This window comes from Sciurus vulgaris, assembly GCF_902686455.1.
Source record: "Sciurus vulgaris genome assembly, chromosome: 5".
Classification (NCBI taxonomy): Eukaryota; Metazoa; Chordata; class Mammalia; order Rodentia; family Sciuridae; genus Sciurus; species Sciurus vulgaris.
In genome coordinates this window covers 95,414,560-95,440,012 of record NC_136465.1, presented here as the reverse complement: position 1 = coordinate 95,440,012, position 25,453 = coordinate 95,414,560, and the positions used below count along the sequence as shown (strand labels likewise).

The 25,453-nt window shown below is 36.1% G+C and overlaps 1 protein-coding gene and 1 pseudogene across 10 annotated transcripts in view; both read right to left on the bottom strand.

The window, feature by feature from the left end:
* The window catches only part of PPFIBP1 (PPFIA binding protein 1), a 211,428-nt gene that overhangs the window by 39,731 nt on the left and 146,244 nt on the right, over positions 1–25,453 (bottom strand). For 4 of the 9 annotated variants that reach the window (XM_079139307.1, XM_079139306.1, XM_079139305.1 and 1 more), the window contains exons 6-13: positions 16,404–16,490; positions 14,540–14,653; positions 13,372–13,503; positions 5,727–5,819; positions 5,308–5,400; positions 3,574–3,688; positions 1,823–1,855; positions 403–464 (exon numbers count right to left, since the gene is read on the bottom strand). In XM_079139307.1, coding sequence (XP_078995433.1) covers positions 403–464; positions 1,823–1,855; positions 3,574–3,688; positions 5,308–5,400; positions 5,727–5,819; positions 13,372–13,503; positions 14,540–14,653; positions 16,404–16,490 — 729 coding nt within the window. The remainder of the gene's footprint in view (positions 1–402; positions 465–1,822; positions 1,856–3,573; positions 3,689–5,307; positions 5,401–5,726; positions 5,820–13,371; positions 13,504–14,539; positions 14,654–16,403; positions 16,491–25,453) is intronic. The other 5 variants (XM_079139310.1, XM_079139313.1, XM_079139311.1 and 2 more) reach the window with 3 other exon arrangements.
* LOC306660811 (stress-70 protein, mitochondrial-like) lies at positions 5,982–13,365 on the bottom strand (annotated as a pseudogene). Its single transcript has one exon. The product of its transcript is annotated as a stress-70 protein, mitochondrial-like (transcript).

The following is a 25,453-nucleotide window of genomic DNA, read 5'->3' as shown; positions in this document are numbered from 1 at the left end:
AGTTAATGATTTCAGATTCATTCGTTAGTAATTTCAGAATTCAACTGTTTGCCCAGAACTCCCAGATTGTACTATGGAATGTATTTTCTCATATTTGTCACCCGAATATGCAGAACTCCTCTGATGGCTTGAATATTTTCTGTATTTATGAGGATAGGAGAGGGTAGGACTCTCAGTGGAGCCAGTGCAGTCCCTATTCCTGTGTGCACAGCCACAGTTACAACTGCCTTCACTGAGAATGTGCACACATGGGCAGGGAGAGAGAAGCCTGTCCCATAATGTGGGCAGAATCTGAGCTATCTCAGTTTGAAAGAATATTCTGAGATAGCTCAAGAAATTGTGTGGAATGGTCAAAATGGTGTCATGTAACATTCATGTACGTATTTAAATTTCATCCAGTACCTTTTCATCATTTGCTGCCATTAAAGACTCCACAGCCTTTTTCATCTTTTGTACTTCAATATCTGAAAACAATACAACATTCAAATCAGTTTAATTAACCTGAGAAGCTACTTATTCTTCAGACTGAAATGTTTTAAGGTAAAGAGGTTATTGATTTGTTTTATTTGTTTTTTAAAGGGAACACATTTAACACCTATATTCTCTTTTATGGAAAAAGCAGTTGTGATTCAAGAAAAACAATGACACACAGGTACAGGAGAACTGATTCCTCACTTAAGTAACAATGAAGACCTCTCAGAACACTGAAAATGAAACTTGGTTGTGTAACAATAAAAACACAGTTTTCAAAAATGGAAGCTATAAAGCAGTGAGTGAAAGCAAAGATGGTATACATAATGACCAAAGCAGAGAAAATGATGCTCAGTTATACCCAAGATGGAGGCGTGGATGGTAAGAGCCTGATGGATTGTGATATTTACATGAATAGTCATGCTTAGAAGCTGGCTGTAGGTTCCATTCAAAAGAATAATAAATACTTTGCTTCATCTATAAACTTCATTTCCCAACACTATTTTAAAGCATATTTCATGACATAAGGATCAAAGTAAGCTACATGTGATTTTTAAAAAATTTGATATTCAAATACAGAAGCATGCTACTTGAATAACAAAAACTTAAATATTTTAAAACCAAAAAATTCACCCAAAAGTGGAGTACAAATTAAACAACTGAAATGGAAAAAAAAAAATTTGGCTAAAAAGTTATTTGCTTCTGAGGAAAAAAAAAAACAAAGGTAATTTTAAAAATAGTAGTACATCATTTAGCACTGACATATTCAGTTAGGAATTGCCTTTTTTTTTTTTTTTTTTTTTTAAGGTAAATTCCCTTGACTTAATAATTTAGTGTCTGGGAGAAAAAAATCCATTAAGGATTTATCTTTATATAGCATTAAATAATCTAGGTTCCATGAATCAGCCTGGATACAATCTGTTTAACAACACCAAAGAAAATATATTTCAAGAAGCTTCTAATTTAGATCTCATGAAATAGTGGATTTCCAAACACAGAAGAGCAAAAGCAAAGTTCAAAATGATAAAAACAAAATGTTTTCATAGAGTATAAATGTTATTTTTTCTCTGCTCCTTGTTAAGTGGATGGCAGAGAAAACATTCTCTGATCTCCATACTACTGTATGCCCTGCTGTATATTGTGCAGCAAAAGGGCTTAATCAGGCAAAATCTGCAAAGTGATCTTCTCCTCCATATTTTCATTGTCTATTTTGTACATTCTGAAGAAATGGAGGGCTTATTGATGAAGCAACATAACATCTTTGGTGAGAAACGTTTTAAAACACATGCAAAGAACAAAGTAGTACTTTTGGTGAATATAAAGGTTGATGGAAATACACCAAAAACCTTACTTTTTTCTTTGAGCTTCTTTTTAAAATTTTCATCTGTGCAGGAAAACCCATTGAATTGGAAGTTAGCAAACATTACAATAATAATAAATATTTTAAACATACTATTAGTCTCCTTTTGCCTAAAATGAAGGGATTCTAACCTAAAAAAAATCATAAGAAGCATTATTTTGTGACTATAGGATTGGTAAGACAATAAATAATGCTCTGTGTCAGGTTGGGAGGAGAACGTAGTATAACTAATCAGAAGACCTAAATTCAAATTACTACATCAGAGTCCTCATATTTCTAAACCTTGACTTTTTGTGTGAAAATCAGGTCTACAAAATTCAAGTGTGCTCTAAACACCGTATATAATGAAAAACAAGTTGATGCTTAGGTAGATTTTATATTTCTATTACAGAAATGTTACATGTTCAACACATGGTCCTCTGGAATGTTGCCATACTGAATTCAATACTCAAGTTCAGCAAACACTGAAATGGTCCATCAGTTGTTCAATGAGATGAGTCATGGTTGTGCCAAGTAGATGTGCCAATTGCAGAAGCCATAAAATTTCTAAGACTTCCTCTAATGCCTGCACTTATCTGCTTGTGCATTGGTAACAAGCAGTTCACATACTGGTTCCAGTCCTCTTATCAGACTGTGGGAAGCACTATTCTAATACATTCCCCAAGTCCTGTGATTCAGTTTTATTCTCAAGGCACTAAAATGGGGCTGGGCCTGTAGCATGGGAAAAGAAAAAGCAAGCCTATTCCTAAATGTTTTTTGACAATATCCTACATATTCCAAAATATGGAGGATCGGAGGAGGGGACTCCACTCCCTTCAGGTTTGAGAAACTGAGTATCCTGTTGGATAGGGAATTGTGATACCTACAGATATATAAAACCATAGTATTCTAGAGCCAAGAAAGAATTTAGAAATAATCTAATTCAAGTAAGACAATGATGTTACTCATTTTCACATAACAGATAAAAATATGCCAATGCTATATTAACTGAAATATGTTCTGTTTCAAATGAGTCAAAAGTTGCTTTGGTATTTTAGTGTTGTAGTCTTCATTGATAATCACAAAGAAAGGCTAAATTTGACCTAGTGTTGTCAGATGTTAAATGTTATATTTCCAAATTATCATTAAAAAAAAAAAAACATGTTTCAAGTTATTTTTTATCATGGATAACCTATATTATCAGAAATTACAGTATTCAGAAAAAAGCTCCTTAGTTATGAAAAAAAAATCTTTGAATAAATTCATATATTTTTTCAAAACAGAATGAGCCTATTTTTGCTCTCTAAAAGGTTGAGTGCTCAGTCCATAGTAGGAAATTTTCATGAGTTTCCTCTTTTCTCTTAAAAGGGTAGGGGAGGTTTCTAGATCCCTTACTTAATCTTTTCTCAAGTTCAGTTCAGAGGAAAACAACCTTGAGACACAGTTCCTTTTGCTTCTTCCCTTGTATTGCAATTTGAATAAATATGCTCTTGTGCTGACATTTAAATTAGACACTTGATCACTTAAAGTAGACACTTGATAAAGTACAGAACTGCCTTCCCCCTGCTGCCTCAGAGAAAGGTCATGGCTTCCACTGCCACAGTAGATTCCCCGAGAACTCTGTGGCTGTCGGCATGCGTGGCTCTGTTACTCTCCCCATTTCTTTTGTGCTGAAATTATATGTTGACTAACATGAGCTTCTCTCCTAGATTTTTAAGGATTTTAACAAAGTAAGATAACAAAGGTTAAACAAACATTCTTACCTCTATCAAGAACCTCAATCCCATCTCCTTTCATCTTGCAAACCAACTTTTCCTGTAGCCTTTTTACTTCAGATTCCTTCTCTTCCAGTTGTTCTTTTAAAGATGCTAATTCATCCTACAAATTGTAAATTTATTTTAAAATAGTATATTTTGACTGAAAGGGAATATTTAAAGAGCACATTAGCTCTTTAGATCAGTAAGCAGATTGGGCAAATGAAATGAAAATCTACAAGAATTTAGACACAAACATCAGAAATTAGACAGTAGCAATGACAAGCAGGAGGCAAGAATATTAAAATAAGTACAATTTACAATAATTATGGTATACTTATTTCAGGTTTCTTTGTGAGTAAATTAAAAAGAAATCTTTTAAAGTATAATTAGAGCTGGCTAGGATAGCCATAAGGTTGAAATCTTATATTAAATTAAAAAACATGATTAAGATAATCAAAGTTACATTCTTAATGTCATAAAAGCAAAATAAAAGGCAAATGGAAAAGACTTCCTGACATTCACTCAGGATTTCGACATGGCACTAATGCTTCCCAGACAAGTACTGAGTTTTAACTGGTGGCTAAGGTAGGAAGTCAGGAACCAAATTAGCCAAATTATGGGACTCAGTAATTCATTCTTATAACTAAGCAAAAGAACAGAATACCCTATAGCAATGGGAAAAGAAAAATTTCAAAATATATATTTTTAAAAGAGGATAAATAATTAACTAGTCAACTATAAAGGCTTCCATGGCATTTATTTATTTACTTACATAATTTGCAATTCTGGGGATGAAACCCAGGGTCTTCTGCATACTAGGCAATGCTCAGTCACTGACTGAGATTCATCCCCAGTCCTTTTGCTAATATTTTAGATTTTAGTTTCAATTTAGTAAAGAACTAATTTTAGCAAATCTAAGTCCTACTGTCTATTTTTAATACAAAAAATAGAGCTGTGCAATGCTAATATGTATACCTTTATATTCAATATCACACTTCATTTTCAGAGCCTACAGATATTTATTATACTTAGTATTATGAGAAGATGCAATTCACCAATGAAGGTAGAAGACTGGCCCTACGGTTCTGACTTATGGTAAGAATGATCACCAAGTACAAGACATATTCAGTAGCACTGGCAAGATTTGCTGTGCTTTTCTCATTGTGTTCCTTTTTAAAAGCCCTGAAAGAGAAAAGCAGTCTGTACTATTGCTATGAAATAGAATGCTTTCACAGGAGAACTTCTGCAATTATTTTACAATGTTCAGGGCCTCAGAGAGCCTGAAGGTTAGATTTAATTTATAAGTTTGTTTGCATATTTATTTATTTAGGGGCTTGAATTCAAGAGTGCTTTACCACTAAGCTACATCCCCAGTTCTTCTAAAGGTTTTATTTTGAGACAGGGTCTTGCTAAGTTGCTGAGGGTCTTGCTAAGATGCTAAGGCTGGTCTCAAACTTGTGATCTTCCTGCCTTAGCCTCCCAAATCACTGGGATTACAGGTGTGTGCCACCGTATCTAGCTAATACTTCTATTTTAGTTGTTTATTATTTTTCATTTATTATTTTGGATATTTCTGAAAAAAAGCATTGTACCTTTCATCAGTATTATATGTATTTTTAATAAATGGCTGACACACACACACAGAATAAATGCACATGCCACTAAAAACACCATCACAGCAAAACGACACAAGCCAGAAAGCGACAGGCCATGGAGCCCATCATCCAAAGTCTACTACACCTTCAGTGACTCCCATTTTTGTTCCATCCGCTGCTTTTCATACTGCATCTGACCCACCTTGATTTTCATGCTAGAAAGTTTGGCCATTAAAGACTGGTAGAGAGACAGAGGAGTGAAAGAAAACTAGAGAGAAACAGACATACTAAATAACCAAGAAAACAGTATCAGTTTATAAAGGAGGTTAGATAACTCAGAGAAATAGCAGGTTACATTCTGGTAGATTAGTTAAGCCTCGGTTTTTTTTTTTCAGAATAATAATGTTTATGTTCAAAGTTTCCAGTGTGGAGAAAAACATCATTTACTTATAAAATGCCTTCATTATCATACACTAAGTAGAAAACATTTTAATTTACATTATTGGTGATAAATGAGTAGTGGAGCTATTTGTTTAAATTTGTTTTTGTAGGTGAAAAACTTACTTTGGTTGATTTAAGCTTTTTTTCATATTGAAGTCTTTCACTATCCATTTCACTGACTTTTAACCTCAAATCACTGATCTCCTGAATTAGCCCCTGTCCAAAAAGAAAGACAAGAAACACATTAGAAAAGCAGTGGCAGTTATCTATACCAAAGTAGCAGCTTGGATTCCTTCTCTTTTCTTTTTCTTCTCTCTCTCTTTCTCTTTCTCTCTGTCTCTCTCCCCTACCCACCCTCTCCCTCTCTTTCTTTAGTACTTTCCTTTTTTTTTTTTAGTACTGGGCTCAATGCCCAGAAGTATTCTACCATGGAGCTGCATCTTCAAGTTCTTTCTAATTTTTTATTTTGCTACATTGCTCAGGTTAGCCTTGAGCTCACAATTCTCCCAACCTTTGGAGTCACTGGGATTATAGGCATGTGCTACCTGTGCTACCTCTTAAGAAGGTGGGAAATCTGAAGAGGTACATAGCTCCTAGGATTAAAGTTGTGCAAATCAAATCTGACAAATGGAAAAATAGTAAATGTATTTCCTTAAGACCAAATCATTTAAAAAAAAAATGTAGTTGTTGATGAACAGCATCTTTATTTGTTTCATTTTTTCTTTTTCAATGTGTTGCTAAAGATCGAACCCATTGCCTCACACATGCCAGGCAAGCACTATGCCACTGAGCTACAGCCCCAGTCCAAGACCAAACTATTTTCTTATTTAAAACACTGCTTTAAATTACCACTGTTTCTGCCCTAAAGTGGTGGACTTACAAAAATAAATGATTAACAAAGTTCTACTGTTTGGATCTTGAGTATCCTCAAAGACACAAGCCCTGGTTCCCAGTATGGAGCTGTTGGGAGATGGTAGAACCTTTAAGGGTGGGGTCTAACGGGAGGTTCTGAGGTTTTTGGGGATGTGGCCTAGAAGGATCCTATGAGAACCTGGCCCCTTCCTCTCTTTTTGCTTCTTGGCCATGGGGTGAGCAATTCTGTTCTTCCACACACATACTCCCATGATGCTCTCCTACCTCATGACTGGCCCAAAAGGAACAATGACAATTGATCATGAACTGGAACCTCCAAAATGAGCCAAAAGAAACCTTTTCTCTTTATAAATTATCTCACGTATTTGTCATAAAGATGGAAAGCTGAGTAACACAGAAAAGGTTTCATATTTGCTTCACTACCACTTGCTAGATGTTTCTAGACTAAAACTATGAACTCTTTTAAAATAAACCAAAAAAAATTTCTTGTAAAGTCATTTACCTTGAGGGCCTTTTCAGTGACACCTAGGTATTTATTTATTTATGTTGTTATTTTTCATATTTATTTTTTTAAAAATCTAGAATGGATCAAAGAACACTCATCAAGGATGTAGGTGCCAGGTGGACCAGAGGGCAGCAAGAAAAGTATGCCTTAGGAACATTAGGAATTTAAGAACTACCTTATTTAAAAAGCTACCTAATATAAATAGCTAACATAAATAGTTTTCCATTGACCCAGCTTCTTCTGCCCCACCTACTACAAACTCAGCACAGCTAGCTGTCTTGCCGAAGGACCCCATGTTTTATAGCAGTGCTCTTGACCAACTAGGATCTTCATCCCCATTATGGTTTCATTGCAGGTCATGATGCATCTCCTTCATTGATCTTCACCCCTTGAAAATACTGCCATTTCAGCATGAACCAACAAGAATTCTTTATAATAATTAGTAAATCATCTACCCCCAACCCTTTCACATGCAGTTGAAAATTAACAGGCTAGGGAGAGAACATTGTGAACTCTGTACTGTGTAGAATTATCACCCATTAAATGTTCATCAGATAATGGTCACTAAATTTACATATTAAGGAAATTATTTATTGAATACTGCAAAAATACAGTAAAGACTGAAGGTTGCCCATTTCTGCTCAGGAAGTCCCTTCACTCCTAAGCTTCATACAGAATGTGGTCTTCTTGGCTATAAGTACTATTACTGTTGTTTCTCCTCCTTTAGATCTTCCTTTTGTTCCCCAGTGCCAGAACATCCAGAGCCTTCTCTCTCAGATGCCATCTTTTTGAATGCCATTTCAAAAAGTTTCAGTGATGCCTGCTGAAGGGAGGATGCTTCCTGCCTAATGTTTTCTCCTGTTTCACTGTCTTTTCGAGTCAGGAATTCCCTCATTTTGGAAATCTCTTCTTTTAGTTTGTTGCACTCATCAGCAGGCAATTGGTCTTTGAATTCTTCCATCTTGGTTTCTGTGTCATGAATGATTCCTTCAGCCATGTTAACTGCTTCAATTCGTTCCTTCTTTTGTCCATCTTCTTCGACATACTTCTCTGCATTTTCAACCATATTTTCAATATCATCTTTACTCAATCCACCAGAAGATTGAATTACAATCTGCTGCTCATGTGCCCTTATCTTTTGCAGAAACATGTACAATACCATTGGCATCAATGTCAAATGTAACTTCAATCTGAGGGACTCCACCAGGGGCTGGGGGAATTCCAATCAAAGTAAACTGTCCAAGAAGTTTGTTGTCTCCAGCCATCTCTCTCTCACCTCGACACACTTTAATTTCCACTTGAGTCTGGCTCTTCTTGGTTGGAATAGTGGTGTTCCTATTAATAAGTTTGGTAAAGACACCTCCCAGAGTCTCAATGCCCAGAGACAAAGGAGTGACATTCAGGAGCAGCACATCTGTGACATTACCAGTCAATACACCTCCCTGAATGGCAGCTCCAATGGTCATAGCTTCATCAGGATTAACAGCTTTACTTGGGGCTCGGCCAAAAAGATCTTGCACAGTTTGCTGAACCTTGGGCATTCTAGTCATACCACCAACAAGAATCACTTCTATGTTGCTCTTGCTGACTTCTGCATCCTGCATAGCTTTTTGACATGGTGCTATGGTCCTCTTGATTAAATCAGTGATGATCCCCTCAAATTGAGCCCGGGTCAGCTTCATATTCAATCATCTGGGTCCAGAAGTATCCATTGTAAGATATGGTAAAATGATGTCAGTCTGCACAGATGAGAAGAGTTCACATTTAGCCTTCTCAGCAGCTTCTCACACCCTCTGAAGTGCCATGTTGTCTTTGGTCAAATGAACCCCTCTCTCTTGAACCCATTCACAATGTGATGTAACAGGCCCTCGTCGAAGTCTTCACCACCTAAGAAATTTCTGTGTCCCCATTGGTGGATTTCACCTCAAACACACCCTTCTGTATTTCCAGGATAGAAATATCAAAAGTTTCACCACCTAAATCATACACAGCAATGATTTTGTCTTCAGATTTGTCTAAACTATAGGCCAGAGCACCAGCTGTGGGTTCATTAATCACTCGAAGCACATTCAGTCCAGATATCTGGCCAGCATCCTTAGTGGCCTGCCTCTGGGAGTCATTGAAATAAGCAGGGACTGTGATTACAGCATTTTTTGCTGTGTGACCCAACTAATTTTCTGCAGTTTCTTTCATCTTCATCAACACAAATGCGCCAATCTGACTTGAAACGTACAATTTTCCATAAGCCTCGACCCAAGCATCACCATTGGAGGTATGGACAATTTTGAAGGGAATGTTTGTAATGTCTTTCTGTACTTCAGGGTCATCTTAGCGCCGGCCAATGAGACGCTTGGTGGCACAGAATGTATTGTTTGGGTTGGTGACAGCCTGTCACTTAGCTGGCATCCCAACAAGTCTTTCATTCACCATCGGCTGTAAAGGCAACAACAGAAGGGGTGGTTCTGGCACCTTCAGCATTTTCCAGCACCTTTGTTTGTTTACCCTCCATAACTGCGACACAGGAGTTGGTAGTACCCAAATCAATACCCACAACTGCACCCTTGATTGCTTCTGATGCATAATCCCTCCCTGAAACAAACCTAAAAACTTCTTGGCTAAGGCCATTCCAGCCATCCGGTGATGGGTGGCTGTGGGGCCCCCGGGAAGCAGCGGCGCCCACCAGACGAGCTGCTGCTGTTCTGCTGGCGCTTTTCATGGTGGCTAGACCTAGGGAGTAAGGACAAGTAAAGAAGTGCTCCCGCGGCCAGGTGCTGCGCAGTGCGGTGGTGGCAGCGATTCTCCGCCTAGGTAATTATAAAAATATTTCCTTTAAACAAAAGATTCAACTTAAAGATGAAGGTCCTAAGTTTATATACTTACATAAACTTATATTTAGCATCATAATACAATTTTATATTGGGAAATAAGAAAACAATCCTAATGTTTTCATAATAAAATATTTTAAAAATTGGCACCTTTTACACTGCCACTTAAAAAAAAAAATTTGCTTGTAAAACTTGTCTAAATATTCTGAGTATATTTTTGCCTAGATTCCAGGGAGTAAGAAAAGGAATTTAAAATGTTAAACAATATTAACTCTTCCAAACAAGAAGCTCAAATACTCTGTAAAGGAGACTTCTTTTTTTTCTTGACTACACACCACAAAGGTTTCTCCAGTGGTTAATATCTTAATATCCTTTTCTTCTTATATGACATTTATTTCTGGGCAATCAGTTCACCAACTACAGAAATATACAAAAGTGTCAAAAAAATGTAGAATAAAGCTGTAACAACTTTATTAACAGATTATCCTCAAATTTCAAGTGTAATGATTCCACGTCATAAATGCTAGGGAAAAGGATGCTACAAAGAAATATACTTCCCAGTAAATCTATAGGTTCTTGTAAAAAGGGTAAAACTATTACCTACCTTTATAAAATTGCTTTCTGATAATCATATAATGTTTCAATAAGGAAATAGATTTTTTTTCCTTTTATGAGGTCAAGAACTATGTGACATTACTAAAAATAAGTTTACTTATGATCCATTAAAGTTCAGAACTAAAGTTGAAAGAAAGTCAGTTTCTCCCACTTAGTAATCATCCTTGCATAATACAAGTCATTAGTGATCTTCCTTCATCCAGTCTTTATAATATTTATGTTATGTTTTAGATAAGGTGTCCCCCAAAAGCTCATGTGTGAGACTGCAAGAAAGTTTGGAGGTGAAAAGATTGGGTTATGAGAGCCTAAACCTAATCAGCGTATCTGAAACTGTGAGCACTAAATAAACACTTTCTTCTCTAAAATTGTTCTTGTTAGGTCTTTTGGTCACAGCAGTGAAAAGGCTGACTAAAACTATATTTTCCTACTTTTCCATTGTTAAAGAACAGCTTTGAATTCCTATCTGGCACTGTTGCATATTTTACCACTTCCTTTAGTGGCAATTTGCAAAAGAGAAGAAACACAGAAGTATACACTGGATTTTTTTATATTGAAAACAAACAACAAAATGAAAAAACACAAACAAACCAAAAAACAAAAAAACTCCTTGCCAGGTACAGTGGCACATGCCTGTAATCCTAGTGGCTCAGGAGGCTGAGGCAGAAGGATCCTAAGTTCAAAGTCAGCCTCAGCAACTTAACAGGGCCCTAAGCAACTTAGCAAGACCCTGTCTCAAAATTAAATATAAAAAGGGATAGGGATGTGGCTCAATGGTCAAGTACCCTTCTGTTCAATCCCTGGTACCAAAATGAAAAAACCAACCAAACAAACAAAAAAACTATACTCAATTATCTTTCATGGCAATCCTTTAAACATGAATCTAAATTTCTAACTTGGAAGAAATAAATCTTCCCACGATTATTCAAATTGGAAAATATGGAAATTGATCCTTAATATGAAAATCTTTAGAAGGGAATATTAATTATTTCAATTAACTTCTTATCAGAGCTTCAGTCTAAAGAAAACCTGTTACCTTCCCCTTTGTCCTTGTACAGGACTCTTAAGGGGCTCCACAGCAATTGAGTTTCTGACATTGGAGTTCTTACCAGAAGAGGGCACTGCTGAACAATGTTAAACATCTCTCATCAGCAATTCCTGGGACAGTCAAGCCTGGAATCTTTCAATGTTTCAGTATTAACTCACAATCTTTTGGAAATTGACTATATTTCTTCCTCATTTCAATGTTTTCTTAGATATTAATATTCACATATTTTAAAATTCTAAGACAAAGGACTTGGGATTCATGATATAGCTAGGAAAACACTTTGTTTCTATTGAACAATAACAGGAACATATATTCAATTCAGTTTTAATTTTGAAGACTTAATTTTTTTCATCTATAACATAACAAATATCAAATAATCTATAATTTGTAGGTATGTGCATACTACATTTCACCAACAGTATTCAATATTTATTAGAAAATCATTAGGAACTGAGTTCTATGGGAAGTATGATGACAAGACCTTTGCCTATGGATGAGAATCCAAGAGTGAAATAAGGAAGCAGTGAGGGAATGTGAATGAAAATGCAGACAAATCTCATAAATGTAAACATTGTGCTAGGATCACACCAAGAAATACCAAAACACTTACCAATTCAGTCCCAAAGTTTTGTTAGCATCTCTTACCCAAATTAAACTAACAGGTTGAACAGGTTAAGGCTTCCTTTAAACTTTGCATATCTTTGTAGGTTATATACAGAAGGCCACCTCTTGATCCCTTTTCCTCTTCCTCCCCTGTAGCAGAACTAGCTCCACTGCCATGTTGTCTACCTATCGACTGATTCTATTATTATGTTAGGCAGTGACTCTGAGGTCAGGGAATGACAGAAAGAAGAAAAAGGAAAATATCCAAATGAATTTTTAAAGAAGGCACAAAAGTAAGAATCCAAGAAAATGAAATAGAAAAGGAGGAGAGAATTTGGAGAATTTCTGCAGCTCTTTACATTTAACTAATTTATTTTATTTATTAATTTATTGCAGTTTGGGAACTGAACCTAGATTTTTTTTTTTTTTTTTTTTTTTCCGGTGGTGCTGGGGATTGAATGCAGGGCCTTGTGCTTACGAGGCAAGTACTCTACCAACTAAGCTATATCCCCAGTCCTGAACCTAGATCTTTTCACATGCTAGTCAAGCACTCTAACACTGAACTACACCCAGCCCTACATTTCATTTTAAAGAACAAAACTACAAACTAGAACACGTGGATTAACAATAAAATAGGGATAACAGACAATTAAGTTTGCTTAGCCACAGGTTATTTTAGGTTGTAGAATCTACCCTGAGTTTCAAAAAAGTACAGTGAGTTTCAGTTAATTGAATGATTTATGTGTGGAACAGATCAAAAGTAGAAGACCAAATTAAATGACCTCTACAAAGCTTTGTGATTTTATGATTGTATGATGTGGATATGTACTCTATATGCCTAAAAACATCCTCTTATTATATAAGTAAATAATTAGTGTGCCTAAATAAGAGCTCCTAGTAAAATCATGCATGTAAATACATTATTTAGAAAATTGGATGAATAGATGCTAGAAATATGTTGAAGTCAAAGTATTTCTACAGTCTAAAGAAAGGATTAATATTTCAAAGCAAAGTCCCAAAATAAAAATTACAATTAGCATTTAGCAATAAAATTCAATGTAATTAAAGTTTATTTGCTTATTTTTTGGTGCTAGGGATAAGAACTCAGGGTCTTGTGCATACTAAGCACATGCTCTAATACAGAGCTACACCCTCTAAAGTTTATTGTTAAAAAGAAATAGGATGAAGGTATATGGTAATGAGCTACTTCCCCTTCACACCTTCAGGGAATTTCAGCTTTGCCCTAGGCGTGTTTGTGTGTATGTGAGTGAAAGACACACACAAAGAGAAGGTGGCACTTACCTCTGTGTCTCGAAACCTATCTTCATAATCCAATCTGTCCTTCTCTACAGTTGTCAGTTTTAATTTCAAGTTAGATATTTCAGCCATCAGATCCAACTTCTGAGTTTCTAAGGATGTCCTACTCAGAAGCTCCTATTAAAATAATAAGAAATACATTCAAAGGTTGTTTTATTATAAATGTCCGCGTGTAAATTTGAGAAATGTTTGCATGTAAATTTGAGATATTTATGATCACAAAGCAGCAAAGATCTGAAGTAGAGGGTGCCTTGAAGAATAATTACTGAATATATGTACTTTTAGAAGATTATTTACCCTTCTTTGAACAGAACTAAACACATCAGTTTATTAGAGCAGATATATATATATATATATAATATATATATTACTGAGGATATTAATATACATAAACCTTTTTTTTTCAGACAAGGTCTTGCTAAATTGCCCAGGCTGGACTCCAGGACTCAGCCTCTGGAGTAGCTGAGATTATAGGAGTGCACGACTGCACTTGATTCTTGTCTACTCTCTTTTTCCTTGGTACTGGGATCAAACCCATGCCAAACCTGCACTCTACCACTGAGCTACACCCTCAGCTCCCTTACATATTCCTAAGACCACTGATGATAATGATGATGATGATGATAATTATGTCTGCTATGTACCAGGTACTGATGTGACATATATTAAATGATTCCATCCCTGCAAAAGTCTTGTGAAGTAGATTCTTATCCTCATTCATCAGAGGAGGAAACTGAAGAACAGAGGTTAAGAACTTGTCAAAGTCATATGGCAAGGAAATGACAGCAGGAATTCAACCTAACCTGTTCTGCAACAATGTGTATTCTGTCTACAAACCTATAGGGTCTCTCATATATGAGGACTGTGTGTGAATGAGTATAAGTTTGTTCCCAATAACACAGACCATATATAATTGTAAAATATGTTCTCATGGTTGAGTGAGGGAATTGCATGAATGCAAAAGAAGAAAATAACCTACAATCCCATTAATATTTTGATTCTAATTAAATACTTTATGTCTATGTGTTTTGAGACCCTTCTACTCTAGAGTTTTGCTTAAAATGTGCCAGCCTGAATGAATCTGGAAATTCACTGCTGCATCAGAGTAAAGACAGACCCTCCCACTCCCACCCTCATCAGCCTCTGTACATACCTGCTGCAGCATTTCTTCTGTGACATTCAGCTTCTCTCTGTGCTCTTCAAGACAAAACTCCAGATCTCGAATCTTCTCTCCCTGAGCCTCAACCTGGTCTGTTAACACGCTGACCTATATTTAGAGTAAAATACTGCAATGAGTTAGAAAGAATTGGGTTCCACTAGGTGTGATGGTACACACTTAAAATCCCAGCAACTTGGGAGGCTAAGGCAGGAGGATTGCAAGTTGGAGGCCAGCCTGGGGAAACCTAGGCAGATTCTGTCTCAAAATAAAAAAGAAAAATGGCATGCGACACAGCTCAATGTTAAAGTGCTTGCCTAGCATGTTCAAGGCCCTAGGTTTGATTCCTAGGACCAGGAAAAAAGGAAAAAAAAAAAAAAAAGAAAAAAGAAAGAAAAAGGAATTAAAGAAAGAAAGGAAGGAAGGAAGGAAGAAAAACAGAATTCAGATCCCACTGGAATACTTTATTTGTCCAAGTGGAACACAAACTGGAATAATCTCACTACTCATGGTAAAGAAAAACAATCTGAGAAGACAACAGCAGTCTTTTATAGTTCTATTTACATGTTGCTTTTGGATCTAGAGTTCGTACTCAATTTAGGAGAAAGTAAGTGCTGACTGGGAATGTGTAATACTTTATAGATTTCCATCACTGATGAGAAAAAGTATGAACACAAATTCTGTTTTGGGGGATGTAGGAGATAGTAATAGAATGGAAGAGAGGAAATAAAGTTAATACTTGAAACCAGTATTGTCAAGGACTATTCAAATCTGATGCTTGAAGAATAAAGAAAAGAACCCGGAGAATTCAAATTCCACAATATCTTTCAAGGTCATGCTGATTGCAAATGTATTCAAAGCCAAGGTACACAGTTGGGGGTGTAGCTCAATGCTAGAGTATGTGTATAGCATGTGTAAGACCCTTGGTTCAAGCCCCAGCATTAAAAAAAAAAAAAGCCAGGGTACAATGAAACATAACCAAAGGTTCACAAGAAACTGTATAGTTACTCCTTCATCCTTAGTGCTTATTGAGAGCCAAACGATTTTCCTGATTGTCATCAGTCTAGTAAAAATACTTTTATTCATTTAGCTCAAAATACCAAAGTAAAAATTACTTGAACATTATGAGGAAGTAAGTAAATTTAGTCCACAAGCAGGATTCCACTCACTATTATGTTTTGTTCTGTTTGGCCCATGGTATCATTTTACAAATAGAAAAATTATACACACAATATTCAGAAATTATAACACTGATATTTTATACTACATTCATATATTTGAGTGTTTTTGTTACACATTAAAATGTATTTAAAAATCCAATCAAAGAAGAATGAGATTAGAAGGCACTAAGCTTGTATCAGACTGTCCCTGAAGAGCTGAGGCTAAGAACTGCTTGCTCTAGGCTGGATATACATACACATTCCACCAACATCCTATTCCCTATTGTGTACTAATGGCCTACTGCACTTCTATTAGCAGCCTCATTGCTGTAAGCAATTACCATCTCCATTTAAAATAGTCTCGTAAGTACAGGCTTCTCTTGGTATCTATGTGGGATATGTTCCAGCATCCCTGCAAATACCAAATCTGTAGATGCTCAAGTCCTTATATAAAATGGCATGGTATTAAATATAGCCTTTAAACATTGTCCCATATACTTTAAATTATCTCTAAATTACCTAACACAACATATGTGCCATGTAAATAGTTGTTATATATATATTGTTTAGGAAATAATGACAAAAAAAAAAAAAAATCCTGTACACATTTAAAGCAGCTTCAATTTTTCCAAATATTTTTGATCCAAAGTTTGGAGGGCCAACTCTACATCATGAGAAAGGTGATGTTTAAAATTACTTGCCTGAAGAACAAGGGATTCTTTATCATTTTCTAAGCGTGCTAACCTTTCTTGATACACATCTCCATTCCCAGGTAAGTGTCCGTTTGTCTGAAAAAGGAAATAATATTGGTAAGATGGACTCTCCTTTTAGACTGACATGTTGTGAGTAAACAAAATTACTTATTTTTAATCCAAGGAAGCTGAATTACATTCAGCACAGCTGTCACTGCCATTAATGGGATATGTGAGAATTCATTTACTTATATGCATAAGAAAGGCACATTGGGCATTTGGATATGACTTTACCAACCTAAACAACTTCCTAACAATCAGAATATTATGACTGTCAGAAATGGCACTACTGATATCCTTCAGTGACAACAGACACACTCCCAGAACCATGTGAAGTCTTGAGAGTGTATGTTGGGGTCCGATACCACTATTTTCCCTGAATGTTCACTATCACTAATTCTGGGTGTGGAGATGGTTGGGACCTTTGACACCTTTCTATTCCCACTATATTCATCCCCAGGCTCCACATCCAGGACGGCAGATGCCTGCCTTTAAGTAGGAGAAAACAGGGGCAACTTACACTATGGCTTCTTCTTGCTCTCTCAGGTCTCCTAATCTCAGGACAACCTTCCCTGCATCTTTGAAGCCTTAAGCCCTGGAAGCCTTTGTCTCTTCTCCCAAAAGCTCAACCTCTCAGTGCACACTTACAGCATTGACTCTGCTTATCAGTGTCTTACCACTTTCTCTCTTGACCTTGTTAATTTCTTTTGAATTTGCTTGTTTGTGTAATGTCATGTTCAGCTCCTGGGCAGAGCCCCTAAATTGGTATTATCTTATAACCTCCACAGCATCTGGCTCAGTGCTCTGCACATACTGACACTCAATCTTTCTTCTCCTCCCCCTTTATTTTTTAAAGTCAGATTTGCATATATTTATGCAAGGTATAAATGCCAAAGGAAGTATAGATTGAGAAGGAAATACAGATTCCTTTTCTCAGCTCTCATTGGCAAGTCACAAAAGAGACACTTAAAAAGGCTCATAAACAGCAGAAATGTAAAAATACCACTTTAACATAGTAGTATGTGATTTGTGTCTTGTAATCTCTTTAACTAGTTCATAACCACCTAATATGCAATCCTCACAGAATTTCTGGATTCTCTATTCAAATACAACAGAAATAAAAGCTAGCTGGAGTCCCAAATGGATAGATGGGGTAGCTGAAAAAGCAAGTAACACCTTTAGAATGAGAGAAAAATATAAACAGAATTTCCTGGGATATAACATCTGATGTGACATGTTATTTTTCCAGAATTAACTGGTACCATTGTTCTACCTTTCCAATTAATGCAGTTTCCAGTATTAGTTCTGGAAATACAAAAGTCTTGTGTTGGGGAGGAAAAACAAAACAAAAATGGGGCTTCAACAAAAAAAAAAAAAAAAAAAAAAAAAAACCAAATTTCAGGATGTTTCTTCTACACACTTAGGCGTGCTGGATCATTTCCCAAGAGGCCAAAAAACAACCAGAAGTTAAATTAGTAAGTGTGCAATGTGCATTTAGGGTAGATAAAAAAAAGTTAAGATCAGCTGTTTGACCACATACCTACACAATTACCACTACATAACTCTGTTCATGTTGTTAACTCAAGAGCCAGAATTAAATTATAAGAGTCTGAAGGAGTCGTCTGGATGACTTCCATCCCTGCGGATGCCGCAGAAATGAATTCACATAACTTCTTGAGGACAGTCTTTTGGAAAACAGCCAGGAGGCATAATGCATGTTCTCAATTGAAAAAGTACAACTTTAAATTCCTCATGTTGATTATGAATATTAACAGGTATCTGGTTTTAAAATCCCATGCAAGCAACTTTTTATAGACATATTTCTCATCAGGTAGAAAAAAATACTTTTTGTTCATTGAAGACAAGAATTAGAACTTTTCTTTTTCCTTTTTTAAAGTGATGAGATTTTGTCATGTTGCCCAGGATGGCACTGAACTACAGGGCTCAAGTGACTCTCCTGCTTCAGTCTTCCAAGTAGCTAAGGCCGAGTAGCTGAGTAGTATACACCACAGCACTCCACCAAAATGTATTCTTATTCTTCTTATTTTTTCCATGTGCTGGGGGTTGAACTGAGGGCCTCATGCATTATGCATGAGTTCTTACAGTGAGCTATCATCCTACCTCCTTTTTTTCTGATTGGAAGAAATACAAGCCAGATTAACAAAGTTTCCTTTCAAACTATTAAGTATGACAGAGAAATAGGTGTTCCAAAATCAGTTCACCAAAATTAAAAAAAATGATGGAAACTGAGCAAAATGAGCATAATTATGTTTCTTAATATATTGACATTTATAAACACTTATTATACTCAAGATTAGTTTAAATTTTTAAAAAAGTTTTTTAAAGCAAAATTTAGGAGTTAACACTAGAATAGTTAAATACTTGTGTTAACTTATTCATGTAGGTAAAGATCTGTTCTACCCTTGTATTGGTACTTCTGCCTACAGTTACCTCTGACACTCGTATGGCAAATCTGTTAGGTAAATACCTTGTTACTTCCATTCTTCCTTCAACTCCTGTGCTTCACTATGAGATCACTCAAAACTTCCTCAAACATGGCATGCTTTCTCACATACTAATTTTATTCCTTCTGCATGGGATGTCTTTCTCTTTCCTATTCTTTCCTCAGGCTTTAGGGTCCATTTTCACTGGAGGGGTGGTTGGTGAGGTCTTCCTTGAAATACAGTTCACTCATGTGCCAGTTACAGAATCAGATGCACCTTTATTACAGCAGGTACACATGAAATGGATTGTGTGTCCCTCTCTCAGAATCTATATTCTTTTTTTTTTTTTTTTTGGGTGCTGGGGATCGAACCCAGGGCCTTGTGCTTACAAGGCAAGCACTCTACCAACTGAGCTATCTCCCCAGCCCCAGAATCTATATTCTTTATGAGTAGATTCATCTTTGCATCTAACACCCTGGGTACTAACTAAATAATTGCTGAATGAAGGAACAATGATGTGTGTTCAGTAAACATTGGTTGAGTGTAAGATGAATGCGTGTTCATTTTTCAACTGGACTTCTTGTTTCTTGGCAAGACTTTTATTCATGTGTCCTCTACAACTGTGTACTACTCCATGGCTAGACTCTGGATGAGTTCCTTTCTCCTTGAGCCTGTGCTCCTTTACAATACTCAGGAGGTGGTCTTGGACACAATGGGATGGACAAGTTGAAGCCTCTTTTATGCAGTTTTTTAGTGCACAACACTATATTGCCTTCTGCATCTTTCCTTTCTTCCTGCCAGTGTCCAGGGAACTGAAAGCTCAACATTCCCCTTCTCTTTGGAACCCTGATTTCCTGATTCCTTTAAACCTATACTTACTACCTTCACTTATTCATGTAAGTTACTTTATTCAAAACTTCAGAAACATCTTCAAAACAACCCTCTGTACTTTAGCATTGTGCGACCCCTATTGATCCACATTCAACCCATCTGAAAGTTTGAGTCAAACTGGAATCGATGGGGATTTCAAAGTACAACATCCAAATAATGGAAGATTGAGTAGAAATCTGGTTCAGATATAGCAGTCTGACTTTAAGAAATGTATGGTGTTCATCAGATTGTCCTGGCATGGTGGAAAGAAAAATATCTAAAAAGCTGTATTTTTCACAGAATTACAGACTCTCAGAACTAGCCAGTAATCTCACCTGAGAATATGAATTTTCTGAATGCACACGGTAAGTGCTACATATAACATTAGAGTACCACCTATGTTACTCTTTACCATCTAAGTGAAATCTTCCCTATATCAATTTTCTTTTAATTATTAAGATTTAAAATGCACAAATATGTAATAACTGTTACTATTCTGCCTTTATATGTGTTTAAAACTTTATTAAAACAGAAAATTTCAAATACATGTAAAATTAGACTAGCTTGATGAAACCCCATGCACATGTAGCTTAATTTCAATAGTTACTAATTCATATAAGTGGGAGTTTTTGCCTGTCATTTTCACATAAAGTATTGCTTTCCCTTGATTTTCTGGGTTCTGTTGATTTGCATTAGACTACAGTTGTCTTCTCATCTTCATTTTGCTTTTTTCTTTCTTCCTGAGCTCTGTTGTCCTTTCTAAATCCAAAATCAACATGCAAGGCAGTGATTTGCCACGATGGTAGTTATTTATAAAACAGTAACATATTTTGAATGCAACAGACTAAAATCAGGGTGCTATCTAAATGAAAATGAGGGAAGAAAAATCAGTTCTTTTATAAGGATACTAAATATTAATAAAAAGACTAGCATTACTACATATACATAAATACACATACCCCACCCAATGTCCTTATTGTGAAAAGCAGTTTTAAAAACTGTCCCACAGTCTTGACTCATAATTTTATTTTAAAAAATTCAGCATCGAGGGGGGAAACATGAGGCTCAGTCCACTAAATCTCCTTTAACTAAAAGATATCTCTGGCCACCAAAAGACATATCTACTACTAGGGTGTGTCTTGTCCTCATCAGTATTTATATCTCTATCACTGCAATTAAACATTTATTGTACATCTGCTTTCTGTTAGACATTGTTTGAGACTAAGATGAGACTTGAATCCTTTAGCCACAAATATTGCAGTCATATTTCACTTGAGTCCAGCACAATAAAGCATCTCACACTGTTTTATATCCAAGAGTCAAAGAGCACAATATTAATAATGTTGGAAATCAATCTATCAGACAGAGGTAGTGGTCTATTCCATGTCCTCTCACCAGATGTGATGGAATGAGGGCATGTGGGTGGCAAGACTCCATCCTTATACTGTACAAAGATAATGATCTCAGTGCAACACTGACTGCCATTTAAGCATCCCTTCCGATTTGTCAGTGCCTATGGTATATTACTACACCTCTAACTCTGGGTCAGTCCTGCAAACAGCTTGCTTGTTTTCCCCTCCTAAATTTCTATTGCAGCTCAAAAGATTAAATAAGATCCTCAAACAATAGATAAAATCTGCTTAGAAGCCCTTCTTTATCTCCCAAATCTCATCATTATTTCTGCTCAAAAAGAAAAAGGGGGTGGGATGCCTTACATGTATTTCATCACATTCACAAAGCCCAAACAAGGCCTTCAGTTGTAAAAAACATCAGTTTATTCAGTGCTGTCAGAACATGCTTCAGAGACAGAACCTCAGAACGAGCCTGAACATATTCTGCACTTTTCAAGTAGGGATGATGTAGTCAAAAGCAGACTAGCTTTTATATCTGTGTTTGGTTTTCCTGAGTTTTATTTTCTCAGTGTTTGCTTTCAAGAGACAGAAAGTGTCAAATAGAGCAAAAACCAGTGCTCTGGAGTAAGGAAGATCACAGCAGGTAGCCAGTCTCCAAGATATACTATTCAAGAAGTTCAACTACATCTGAAAGTCTGCCTCAAGAAGAAGAGGCCAAGCACTCTCATCTGCCAGTCATGACAGAAGTATCTTTAGAGTGCTTCTCTTACAGCATTTAGGTGTTCTATTACCAAAATATCAATTGCCAAGATATAGTGGCTGCTTGGTTTTACAGTTAAGGCATACACAGCACCCTGGCATGTGTGTAGCCATGGCTGATGCAGTGTAAGCAAGTTAAATTTCCTTAGTGTCTCCTAAAAGGTTCTTGTAGATGCCTTGCTTGAGTGGGGAAGATAACCTCTGGTTCCCCTTCTCTTATTTGCATGCAGACCACCATGATTCTTGAAGCTTCTGCAATGGGGAAAAGGGTACATGTTAAGAATACATCATCCTTAGGGTGTGCTCACTTCTTGGGACTTTTAGAACATCAGCCATGGCCCCCTTCTTCCTGCTGGGAGAAGTCTGTATTATTACCTTTAAATAAAACCTGCTTAATATGAAAAAAAAAAAAAAAGAATACATCATCCTAGTACAGGTCAAAGTCTCCTGAGTTGATAAAGAAATGAAGGTCCCCAAATCCCTAGAAGATAAGCCCCAGCACCTATCCTGGTGTAGTAGCACATTCAGTCATTCATGCACCCATCTCATTCTTCAATTAGTCCATATTTGTTGAAAGCCGACCATGTGACAGGATACATATTCAGCAAAAGAATCTCTCTTCTACTTTGGGAAGGATAACATAAGAGCAAAAAAAACAATGTTGTCCTTATTGTTCTTCTTACTTACTGGTTCTTTCATCACTTACATAAAGTATAAGAGAAAACTCCTGTTATTCAACCCTAACAAATACCGCAGTATGGGATTCCATTAAAAGTACATCTCTCATCTTGCTCTCTGCACTGGACTCTCAACTGAGAATTCTGCTGACTTAGTCAATTTGTTTTCCTATGACTGAGCCTCAGAGACAAACTGCTGTAATTTTAGCTAGGATGTCTCTCTGAGACACTGAATAACTCAGATGACTGTGATCCTTTATGGGACACAATCTTAAGATGTACCTTGTTTGCCAAGGCCTGAAAAAACATCCCCTGGAGGCACACATGAGGATGGAATGAACTGTGCAGCCGCGAGTCAGGGACCCATGGAGAAATGCCAGCAGCCCTGGGAAGAACATGTCCTACAGTTGAACTCTTTGATGAGTATTTGTTTTTTTATAGAAACTTCTAAAAATATATACTTGGAATAAATATTATCTACTTTCAAAAGTATACAAATAAGAAATATATTATGATAACTGAATAAGTCCCAGAAGCTGGTAAAGATTGCCTCATTTCCCGCTGATTTGAATTTATCACCAGAAGTGTTTTCACTCCTTTTGTTGAAAATAGTATTTTTAGACTTCTGCTGACTTTGAGATTGTCTCATAATTAAAACTGCCAAGTAATCAGACACATTAGTGATTTCATTGTCTGACCCCCTTGCTGATGAGGATCAGTGTCATAATCCTCAGTTTCATCGATTGGAAGAAAACATTGCAATAATGTTCTGGGTAACTCATTTAATTAGATCTAAAATAAATGAAACCTACATGCTTGACTCGAAGAATTGGACACATTTTTCTATTTGCCTTCTTAACTCTGGAGCATGCTAAAGAACATAATTCTCCATGATTAATACTTGTGTTAACAAATGACATTTCACAATCAAAACAGAATTCTGTCTCAGTAACTGAAGAAATATGCCAAATATTAGTTTTTTTAATCACAGAAGACACATTTCCAAGTCTTAAAAGAAATTTGATTTCTAGAAGCCTACAGCTACAGATACACTATTAAAACAAAACCATATTTATAATTTTTTGTCCCTTAACTGTAACACAAAGCTAGTATTTTTACTTACTTTTCTTTTATCCAGCTTCTAATTATATGAAACAAATAGGCAGCAGCCAATTAGTAGTAAAGAAGTAAGCTTCACCTATTGGAAACTAGGGGATCTCCCTGGTCTGACCAAAATAATAATTTTGCACTAATGCCTAGTTACACTAATAGAGACTTTAGGAACATGCACTCTCAAGTCGAACAAATTAACCATGAAAGAAACCTTAATTATGAAACTGGCATCATGAACAAATTTTTCTAAAATATCATGGACATTTCTCTACAGTCTGAGAAATGTCTACTCTTTTGTCATAAGAAGTGAACCACATCCAGGTGATTTTAACTTAACCCCCTTGTAACTGTTCACAGCCTCTTTTCCCTCAATACAAAGGGATCCTGTTAAACATTTCCTCTCTCTCCTGTCTATTCCTCAGCATCCTTTTTGACTGGCCACCTGCCAGGCTTACTAACGAGTGCTCACATATACTACCATGGGCTCCTCACAATGCTGTGTAGCAGAGACCATCAATCTCATTTTATAGAAGAGGGAATAGAGACAAAGAGAGCTTAAGAAAACATTTCCAAGTCACACAAGCTTCTAAGAGTTAGAGACAACATTAAAAAGCATTAAAATCTGGTATACTGTCTCCAGAGCCTGCATCTACAGTGGCCTAGATGCAATCCTGCCTTCTTTATCATTGACTTTTTCATATCAGGAACTCCTTTATTTGGCATTTAGCCAAGTTCTCCATATACAATATGAAGGAGGAATTTGCTAGGATTTTGTGTTCCTTTGATTCTATGATATTATCAATTTTTATCTCACTAGTATTTAATTTTTAACTGCAGCAGTATGCACATGTAAAATTTACCATCTTAACTAATTTTAAGTGTAGAGTTCAGTTATATTATGTACATTCATACTTTCTGCAAATATCACCAACATTCATCTAAAAAACTCCTTCCATCTTGCAAAATTGAAACCATACACCATTAAATATTATCTTCCCATTCTCTCCTTCCCTCAGTTCCTGGCAATAAACATTCTACTTTGTTTTTATAAATTTAACTATTCTAGGTACACTATTAATGGAAAAAAAAAAAAAAAGACGAGGAAGGAAAGAAAAATGGAAGAATGAATCCCAGCTAAAATGTAAACTATTTCCCATTTTAAGATCATAAAACACAATCCAACTTCTGAAATATTCAAAAGGAAAAATCTAGTATTATCATAATCACTGAATTGTAAGTGTAAGACTATCTGTTGGATTCTCAATACTGGCTCATGTTCCCTTTTGCTTTCAAAAGTTAAGTCTACCCCAATAGGTAGAGAGTGACTATTGTTTCACACCTATGCCTTTATTATTCCAAACACTCATTCCTGCTCTCCTCTGCAATTTTGTTTTTTGCCTCGTGCCATCTTTCTTTTTTCATTCTTTCTTTCTCTGAGTGCTTGAGAAAGCACTCTGAATTTGAAAGGTTTGGATCAAGATGAGGGAATAGATGTAAGTAAATTAGACAGGTATAAGTAAATTTAACAACAGTAACAACAAACCCTTATTTCTGTGAATCTGCATCCACTTGTTATTTTCAGGATCATAACTGAATCTGTAAGTTCAGTGAGGTATTTGTCATTTTGTGGATTCAAAACGTCAAATAAGAAGATAGAAAGCAACCAAAAATACAAACCAACAAACCAGTACTCCAAAGAATAAACAAATGACTTCAGTTCATCTGAATATGCATATTATTCTATCATTCACAGAGCATCATTCATTACACATATAATAATTGAG